This window comes from Mus musculus (assembly GCF_000001635.26).
Source record: "Mus musculus strain C57BL/6J chromosome 5 unlocalized genomic contig, GRCm38.p6 C57BL/6J MMCHR5_RANDOM_CTG5".
Classification (NCBI taxonomy): Eukaryota; Metazoa; Chordata; class Mammalia; order Rodentia; family Muridae; genus Mus; species Mus musculus.
Window position 1 is genome coordinate 715,938 of NT_187059.1, and position 10,559 is coordinate 726,496.

General features: G+C 40.8%; 1 protein-coding gene across 1 annotated transcript; it reads left to right on the top strand.

The window, feature by feature from the left end:
* Positions 1-1,877: 1,877 nt before the first annotated feature.
* On the top strand, positions 1,878-4,580 carry LOC108168685 (PRAME family member 8-like). The gene is made up of 3 exons (XM_017318918.1): positions 1,878-2,164; positions 2,629-3,219; positions 4,013-4,580. Exons 1-3 carry the CDS (start codon positions 1,878-1,880, stop codon positions 4,578-4,580), a joined length of 1,446 nt encoding a protein of 481 aa, XP_017174407.1.
* The last annotated feature ends 5,979 nt before the right edge of the window (positions 4,581-10,559 follow it).

Genomic DNA, 10,559 nt, shown 5'->3' on the forward strand with positions numbered 1-10,559 from the left:
TCATTTACTCCAATTCCAGCTTGGGATTGGTGGGTGTGGCTACAAAAGGGTGTGGTGAGCAGAGAGGTATATAAAGGCTTCACTGGAGCCAGAGAACACATTCAGAGAACTGCAGCCTGAATAACCGTCTTGTTTGACCAGCACTCAGAGACCTGTCTACAGTGTTCAGAACTAGTAGGTAATGATATTCCCCTGGGTTTGATGTAGAGACATTTAGAATCCAAGTTAGGACAAAACATGTTAATTTTTTCTTCTTAGAGGAATACATTGAACACCTGGGATTTAATTCCAAATGAAGTTTTAGCTTCATCACAAACGTATATGTTAACCTGGTGATTTCATTATTATGGTTGATTTTCTATTTTGTTTAAGCTGTCCTACAAATGGCCATGTGGCATTGGGTAGGGTGAAAAGAAATAACGTTTTGACTCATAAGACTCCTCAGTACTAAGATTACTAGTGAGTTCCCTCACATTTCCATTCACTCAATGTTTGTGCTTGTTTTTGTGAGTCACTGGCTTACCTGGAGACCTGGGGACCATGTATCTTTGAACACCTTTAACTCACAATAGCTGGAGTTACACTTGGAGTGTCTTAATGTCTCACTCAATGTCTTACCTTAGGCTTTGCCTTATATCACTTTCACACAGCTTTGATTTTTTTTGTTATGGTCTATATTTGGGACCCAGGATACCCTGAAAATTATAGGAACCCATTGTCATCATCATGCTTAGTGGGTCAGTATTGATCCAAGACACAAGGTTTTGTGTGTATGTGTGTGTTTACTGCTTCCATGATTGTTGATTGTTGCATTTTTCTTTTGTTGGTTGTTTTGTTTTTTTTTATTATTTAATTACATTTGAATTGTTGTTCATTTTCCCAGTCTTCCCTTTGCCAGCCCCTGACCATCATTTATCCACTCTGACTGTAAGACAATACTCCCTTACACACACACAACCAGCCCCCAACAAGCCTCCACAGTACCAAGGATCTCCATTCCCATGGATACCAGATAATTCAATCATCAGCTACATATTGATCCAGAGCCATGGATGAACCCATGTACAAACTTTGGGTGGTTGTTTCATCCGTCAGAGCTCTGAGGGGTCAAGTTAGTGGATATTGATGTTATTCCTATGGGGTTTTAATCTCTTTCACCTCTTCTGTTCTTCCCTAAGCCTTCCATTGGGTACCCCTTGCTCAGTCCAATGGTTGCCTATAAGTGTCTGCAATTGTCTTACATGCTGACACAGCCTCTCAGAGAACAGCCATACCAGGCTCCTATCTGTAAGCACATCTTGGCGCCAACTATAGTGTCGGGGATTAGTGTCTGCTGATGGGATGGATCCCAGGGTAGGCAGTCTCTGGATGGTCTTTCCTTCAATATCTGATTCATTTTTTTGTACAAGTTTTTCTTTAGATGGGAACAATTCTAGGTTAAAAATTTTGAGATGGGTGACTGGGCCCTTCCCTCACATGGGGACCATGCCTATCCATTGAGGCTGGTCTCTTAAGGTTCTATCTCGCTTGTGATGCACATGTTGTCTTAGGCCATCCACATTAAGTCCTGTGAGTCGTGTCAATTCAATATTACTTTCAATTTTTTTTAAAGAGTGTGTCACAAACAAAATTTTTGATCCAAAAATTATATACCCATTTGGGTGAGAGAGAGTCTGCCATGATGCCACTGTGGGGGACTGTCTTTCTATGACCTCTTAGAATGAAGAGGTAAATTGATGTCTCTACCATTGCATGAGCAGTAACTCAGAAGCTTAGTGGTTGATGTGATAGTGAGTAAGTTTTATAAACATTCTCTTAAACATATATTCATTTCTGACTCCTTCCCCAGGATTCTTCTGATTGGAGACCTTAAGAAGATGAGTGTTCATACCCCACCCACACTCCAGAAGCTGGCAATTCAGACTCTGGTGAGAGAGGAGGCTCTAGGCATGTCTGAACTGGAGGAGATGGCCCATGGACTCTTCCCAGCACTTTTCAAGGAGGCCTTTGATGGCAGACATATCAAGCTCATAAAGGCATTGGTGATAGCCTGGCCTTTCCACTGTCTCCCTGTGGGGGCATTGATGAGGACTACTGACCTGGAAACATTGCAGGCTGTGCTAGATGGAGTAGACATTCGTCGAACCATAGGGTTTCACCCCAGGTAAGCAATTTCCAAGTCCTGTAGAAGGGAGTAGAAGGAGTACACATTAGACATTGTCAGAGAGATTAGCTTTGTCATAAATGGATCAGATGATTCTGATGGCATCATCAGGCAAGGATACAGGGTTCTTGACAGCTACTGTTTACTTGTACTGAGCACAGTTGGACATGGATTAGCCTTGAATATGGACTAGAGTAAATGTGGCCTCACAGTGGAATGAGTCTATCCCTGACATTCCCACAAGTACTAATAATATAAGTAAGGAGAAGTAAAGTGTACCTTATTGAAAGAAAAGTATTCATGTGTACAGAAGCACAGGAAAGCTTCAGTAGCAAGCCTGAGTCCAACTTGGATATCAGGTCCTGAAAAAAAATGTACACTTTAGCAGGGAAGAGAGATGAGTTTAGATATATGTAATAAAAGCTAATTCAGGGTCTGCCATCATTCTTATGTTTCACCTGCAGGAGGAAAAAACTACAGTTTCTCGACCTGAGGAATGTGCACCATAGCTTCTGGAACATATGGACTGATTCAGAGGACAGTGACTATTCAGCAGAGATCTTGGATGAAAAGAAAGCCCTGCAGGTCCGTCCCAGATATGGACTGAGGCAGCGTCTGAAGGTCACAGTTGACCTGTGCATCAGGTCCTGCCTTGATGAAGCACAAACATGGTTCTTGAAGTGGGCCCAGGAGAGAAAGGGCTCCCTATATTTCTGCTGTACAAAGATGAAAATCTGGACTCTGCCAGAAAGAGCTCTCAGACAGATCTTCCATGTTTTTGATCCAGAGCATATCATGGAGTTAGAACTAAATACTGAATGGACTCTGATAGAGTTGACACATTTTGCCCCCTATTTCGGGCAGATGAGAAATCTTCGCAAAGTCTTCCTGGCACCCCTCCACAAAATCGACTTCCATTTACCCAATAGAACCAGAGTCACTGAAGTCAAGTGTATCAACAAGTTTGCTTCTCAGTTCTCCAAATTCAACTGTCTGCAGCATCTTTTCATGTTCTGCGTCCATTTTCTCAGATCCCAGATGAATCAGGTCCTAGGGTAAGCCATGATGGAGAGCTGGTTCAGCTATCAGAGCAAATCTATCTCACTTTTCTTAAGGGTTATCAGGACATGATGCCAACCAGTCACTAGGAAGAAATATTTAGAGACTCCAAAGACTGGAAGTTATGTCCTGTTTCCATGAATACTCAGTTATACAAGGGAAATTTTACAAGGTAAATCAGTGTCTCAAATGAGCACTCATGAAGTAGGAAAGTAAGGTTCAGTTGTAATTCTTCCTAGAATCATGGATGCACAATCAAACGGAAACTGAAGAGGAATGGAAGTGTGTAGTGAGGAGTTGGGGGACTCACAAGTACAGGGTTAACAGGAGCTATATGCTCAGATCTGTTAGAACAGCCTTCTATCATCACCCAGTTCCCATGGGTTAAAAGTTTTGAGCCCGAATACTGCTGAATACATGGGACAGGAGGTAGAGCTTGGGCTATAAATGAGCGCAAGAATGACTGCAGAGGGAATGATAGAATACAGATTCAGTAAACCCACAGCAAATATTGAGATCCTGTCAGAATTCTATTGGGATGGTATTTCTTCTGTTGCTTTCTGCGATTAGGGGATGAACTGGTTTTCAGGTTTAGAGTGAGGCCAGGAGATAAATTATGAGGTTGACATGACTGAGCAGTTTCCAACAGGAAGCATCATAGATGATGTCCTTAATCACTTAGTCAAACTGATCTTGGGGCACCTGATTCCTGCTCCCACTCTGTATATCCCTGCCAAACCTCTCCAAGCCCATTTGCCAGAACTAACCATCTGTCTCCTTTATCTCTAGGTGCTTGATGACACCCTTGAAGACCCTCTCCATTACTTACTCCCTGATTTCACAGAGAGATTTGGATTCCTTTGCCTGCTGTCAGAGCCTCTTTCAGCTAAAACATCTGGAATTGAGAGGTGTGGTCTTACTGGATTTGGATCTTATGCCTCTGAGAGGTCTCCTCATGAAAGTGGCAGGCACTCTTGAGACTCTGGATTTGCAGTGGTGTAGGATGAAAGACTCCCAGCTCAATGTTCTCCTACCTGTATTCAAACAATGCTCTCAGATCTCCAATATCAACTTCTACAACAATGAATTCTCCATGCCCTTCCTGAAGGACCTTTTGCAGCACACAGCCAACTGGAGCAAGATGAATGTGGAACAATATCCTGCCCCTCTGGAGTGCTATGATGAATTTGCTCAAGTCACTGTAGAAGGATTTGCCCAACTTTGTCAGGATCTCATGGATACACTGAGGGCAATAAGGCAGCCCAAGAACAGCTCCTTTGCTACAGATATCTGCCACACATGTGGGGAGCGCTGGGTCTTTGACCAGGTGGCTAAACTTTGTAGTTGCTGGCATTAAAATGGGAAAGTTCTGGATTTGAATAAACAATGGGCATGGGACACATGTCTTACCTGGGGAACTCAGAACCTGTGGCTTCTTTCTGACATGCTCAGATGGTTGGAAACAAAAGGATGTTCAATGACTGATATTTTTGCAACTGCTCTTGACATGGGGAGCAGTTGGACGGACTGTGGGAACAGGGGCCTAGTGGAGTCAGAAACACAGCTTGGCATTGTCACATGGCTTCTCCCCAGACAGACTAACTAGATGCTTAGTTGTACACTTATAAACCTGGATGTTCTCTCTGTGTGGTCTTTGACTGTTACCAACCTCACTACCAGGTTCAGGGTCAGGAAGGTTCAATAGGTGGATAAATGGAAAGACACTGGTATTTTATGAGTGAAGCAAAAGTCTTGGTGAAATTAACATGTTACATTAAAATGTAAGTTTTCTTGACACTTCTTTCCCTTGTCCTTTGCCTGGGCTACATGCACAACACCACCTGTGTGGCTGAACAGTTACATGCACAAAACATTTAAACTAATGGGAGCAACAGAGACACACCTACTAGAAAGAAAGATTAAAAGGATCACAGACAATTAAAATTTTGTACATTCAGACCACAAGGCACCTTGGACCTATCAGAAATGCCTAAAGGGAAGAAGACAACATAGGACAAAGTAACCAAGATTTCCAGTCTGGCCTTGTAATCTTGACCTTTTTGTCATGATTTAATGAGATGACTACTGGAACCTCTTTTTCCATCAGTTATGCCACGTACCCCTAAAACCTTATTCTGGTGGACTCCAAAACTTTATGAAGTTCCCTTCTTATTTAAAAGTATGCAATAAAATGCAGGTCCTTCTTCTACATAAACCATTTACTGTACAAAAAAATTGTATTTTCCATCTTCAGTTGTAATAAAAAGAACAGAGAAAAAAATCTCGCTCAGCCTAGTCATTATACCCCCTTTCTGTAAACTATCAATAAAATAATTTGTTACTCTGTATTTATTGAACACTTAGAACATGGTTTCTTTGTTTAAACATCATTGTTATTGTCTAAATTAAGTAAAGCATCTAAATTAAAAGACTCTGCAATAATCACCCTCTGGAAAGAAGTAAAAAAGTACATATTGAAGCCAGGTATGTCACAATTCACAATCTTGGGAAGGTGGATAAAGTTATCAGATATGGTGGGAAATATATGAACTTCTAGGCTGGCCCTAAGCACAGAGGAAGAAAAAAATATAAAGAACATACCTCTCAGGCTCAGACTTTCTGTCTTCCCTCACACCCTTTCTCCCTGTCTGAATGTCCAATTCCCTGACCTTGTTCCTTAAGACCAGTGAACTCACCTGATATTTTCCCACAGTTAACATGCTTTCATATTCTTAAAACAAACAACATGTAGATTGAGAGAGACTCTTCACCAGTGAAGAGCACATGCTGCTTTTGCAGAGAACCAAAGTTCTGTTTCAGAGCTAATATTCAGATGGCTGTCAAATGGAACTCAGGCTTCAGGTGCTAGGACCCTCCTTTCTGTCCTCTGTGGATCCCACCTTTCACATGCAAAAATCCACATAATACACATGTAGCTATTCAACCAGCTGAAGAACTCTTTAAATAAAAAAAGGACTCAATTTCACAAAGAAATAAAAAATGGCCCAATTAATTAAAATGGTGATGTTGATCAGTAGCACTTGTGTCTCTGTGAAGAAAGCATGTGGAGTTTTAGGCATATCCTTTGAGCTCCATTGGTGAGCAATAGTGTAAGATGCTCTGAGCTCCAGAGTTTGAACTCTTGCACTATGGGTGAGTGAGAAGAAATTAGTAGTTTGTCACTCTGCAATATTTATTTCTGTATGCATTTTATGTATATTCCTGTTCTATTTGAATGTATCCTTGCATGATAGAAAAAGGCATCAGAACCTTGTATAGATGTTTGTCAGCTACCAGGTGGTTGTCTAGAACTGAACTCCAGTTGTCTGAAAGAGCAACAAGGACTCATAATTTTTTATCCTTACAGGCCCATGTTTGAGAATGGTAAACACACTCATGGATAGAGAATCAAAAGGAATCAGGAGTTTATTTTGCACAAAAGCTTACGACTTTGGCATTATCTTTAATTCATTACAATTCATCCATTTTGTGTACATGTGTGTGTTGCTGGTATGCTTGATTGTTTCCTTTATTTTTTAGATAATCACTATGTAGATCTGCCAATGCAATAGCAATATCCTGAGTCATTCCAAGAATGGTCAGGATGTGCTTCATTTCATAGAATGTTTACCTAGCCATTCACAGGAACTGGGAACCACATTAAACAAGGTGTGATAATATGTAACAGTTATCTCAGCACCATTTAGGTTGAGAATTCCCAGCAGAAATTCAATAGCATTCTATCTACTTATCTAATACCTAATATAAAAATTCAAAAACTTCCTCTTGACAGGGAGCTAGAGTCCCTGAGCTCTTTCCTTTTGATGTCTCTTGACTTCATCTTATCCCTGATCAGGAATGGAAAAAAAAAACGTTCAAAATAAGTAAATAAAAATCAAAATAATTAAAAAAACTGAACAATTTCTATAGTATAGTCTTTATGCATATGTTGATCAGAGAAGAGAAAGAAACAATATGCAGAGGGAGGGAAATAACTAAATATAACCTTACCTATTTATGTCTTAGGGAAATGTCTGACTGAAACAACATTCTTTGTGTAATTGACATATACTAATTATCAGTTACAAGTACATACTAACTAAAGGCACCAAGCTTCAATCCAATGTTCAGAACTTTGTCTTATATCAAAATAATTGCATATTTCATGACTATTTAGTGTAATTATAAGTGGCTCATGAGAATATATGTTGCTAACATGTTTCAGGAAAAACTTGTTTCTATTCAGTTTGTGGTGAGCAAAGTTTAAATGCTAACATGTCTAGCTCCCTGTTTATCGTTTCTTTTTGTTTTCATTAATTCATTTATGTATTCACTTTACCACCTGATCACTTCCTGCCTGTCTTTTCCTCCCAGTCCTACCCTCTGACGTTTTCATCTCATTTCCTTCTGCCATTCTCTTCAGCAAAGGAGAGGCACTCACTCCCCACCCCTACCAGGTTCCACACCACTTTGACACAGCAAGTTGCATCAGGACTAAATGCATCCTCTCCCACTGAAGCCACACAAGTCAGCCCATCAAGGGGAAAAGGTTCCAAAGGCAGAGAACAAAGTTCAAAAGGAGACAACACCCAGTCTGATTTTTAGGAGAGCCACATTTAAGACCAAACTTCACATCTGTTCCATATGATTAGGAGGCCTAGGTCTAGACCATTCATGCTCTTTGATCGGTAGTTCAGTCTGTGTGAACCCCAAATGGGTCCACATGACTTAGTTCTGTAGGTCTCCTTCTGGAATGCTTGACTCTGTTATAAAGCTCTGATGACCCTTAGCTACTGGGGACCCTCGAGTGAAGAACTCGTAGAAGGTGATGATTTGAAAATCAAGAGAAATTTATTGTTCCAGTATGCTTGGATCGTCATGCACCTCAAGAAGAGGCCCCAACCACATATTTCCCATTTGGCCAGTTTTTATACAGCAACTAGGCACAATATGATTGGTGGAACAGTATGAATTTTAAACTGATTGGTCTTTAGGGAATGAGGTGGCAAGGACTTCTCTTGTCTGTAGGTGGCAAATGGACACTGTGCCCATGGGTATTCCTGAGAAATGTAATCCAGGAAGGGAGGAGTGCCTACATACTTCATGACTTCCTCTGTCTTCCAGGAATGGCTGAGTCCTTATGCTCTGCTGTTTGGTCGAATTTGGTAAAAGCCCTGGGCTGATCTCTTCACCATCTGGCTCCCTCTATCCTTCCTCTGACTTTTCCACAAGACTCTGAGAATTCTGCCTAATTTTTGGCTGTGGGTATCCATCTGTTGCCATCAGGTGCTGGATGAAGCCACTCACAAGACAGTTATGCAAGGCTTCTGTCCTTAAGTATAACCAAGTATCATTAAGACTGTCAGAGTTTGGCTCTCTTCCATGGGGTAGATCTCAAGTTTGGTTAATAGTTGGTTGTTTATTCCTTCAATCTCTGCTCTATCTTTATACCTGCATATCTTGTAGGCATGGAAATTTTTGGATAGGAATTGGTGGATTGGTGTCCCCATCCCTCCATTGGAAATCCTGCCTAGCTAGAGGAGTTGGCAACTTCATCTCTTTATACCCATCTGCTGGGGTCTCAGCCAAGGTCCTTCTCATATACTCCCAGCAGCCTGCTCCATCCCAGGTCTCTTGCTTTTCCCTGAAATGCCCCCACATGGATTGCTTTTCTATCTCCCAAATCTCTAAATCCCTTGACCCTTCCCACCATACTTGATACCCCAAAATGTTCCTGTCCCTGTACCCTCTCCTATACAGTTCTCCCTAAGAAATCACCACTGATATCGATTTTTTTTCCTCTTTTGAGTGAGATTCAATCACCTTACCTTGTGCCCTATTGTTACTTAGCTTGTTTGGGGATTTGGATTGTAGCATGGTCATCTTATACTCTATAAGTAATAATGCATTAACAGTGACTACATAACATGCAATTCCTTCTTGGTCTGAGTTACCTCACTCAGAATGATCTTTTCCAATTTCATCCATCTGCCTGAAAATAACATAATATTCCTTATTTTTAATAGATGACCAGTATTCCATGGCATAAATGTACAAAATATTCCTTATCCATTCTATGGTAGAGTACAGGTGGGTTGTTTACACTTTCTGCCTATTATGAATAAAGGTGCTATGAATGTAGTTGAGGAAGTATCCTTGTAATATAGGGAAGCATGTTTTAAGTATTTGCCCAGGAGTGATATAGCTGGGTTTTGAGGTAGAATTATTTGTGAGAAATACCAAGATTGATTTACAAATGTAGTATAAAAGTTGACACACTCACCAGAATTTGAAGACTGTCTCCCTTACTCTACATCCTCACCAGCATGTACTGCTTCTTGAGTTTTTAGTCTTAACCATGCTGATGGTTATAGGATGGACTCTCAAAGTACTTTCAATCTGCATTTGACTAGGAAAGTAGAATATGTTGTGAATTGCTTCTTGACCATTAGAGATTCCTCTGTTGAAAATTCTCTGTTGACCTCTGTACCCTATTTTTAAATGGGGTATTTGGTTTATAGATTTCTGGTTCCTTGAGATATTTATTTTGTTTGGATATCAGCCCTCTGACAAATGAATAGACAGTAAAGATGGTTTTTTTTTCATTCTATAGGCTTCTGTTTTGACGTACTAATTCTGTCCTTTGTCTTCCAGAGGATATTCCATTTAATGGGGTCCCTTTTAGTAACTGTTGAACTGAGTGCCTGAGCCATGGGTGTTCATTTCAAGAAGTCATCACATTTTCCAATCTGTTAAAGAGCCCTGAAATTACTAATGACAGACAGGAGCCTAGCACAACTGTCCTTGGAGAGGAATCACACAGCCATAAATAGAATCACATGCAGAGACCCCAGCCAAACAGAGTTCAAGGAATTTTATAGGGGAAGGGGGAGGATTGAAGGAGCCAGAGAGATCAAAGACAGCACAAGAAAAACGTACAGAATCAAGCTACCTAGCCACACTTGGGATCATTGAGATTGAACTACCAACCAGAGAACTTTCATGAGACAGAACTAGGCCCCTTACACATATTTAACAGTTCTGAAGCTTGGCCTTCATATGGCACTGAAACGACAGGACAAGGGGCTATTTCTGACTGTTGCCTAATTTTTGATCACTTTCCCTTATTTGAGCACCCTTGTCTAGCCTTAATTGAAAAAGATGCACATTGATAAGCTAACATTTATCCATCGGAGGTCTCCCCTTTTCTGAGGAGAATGGGAGGAAAGGTGTGGAAGAGAATAGGGAGTGATTGAGAGGAGTGGAAGTGACTGACGATATGCTATGAACTGTAAACTAATCACATGATACTGCTGCTAGGCTTCTGTCCTTAAGC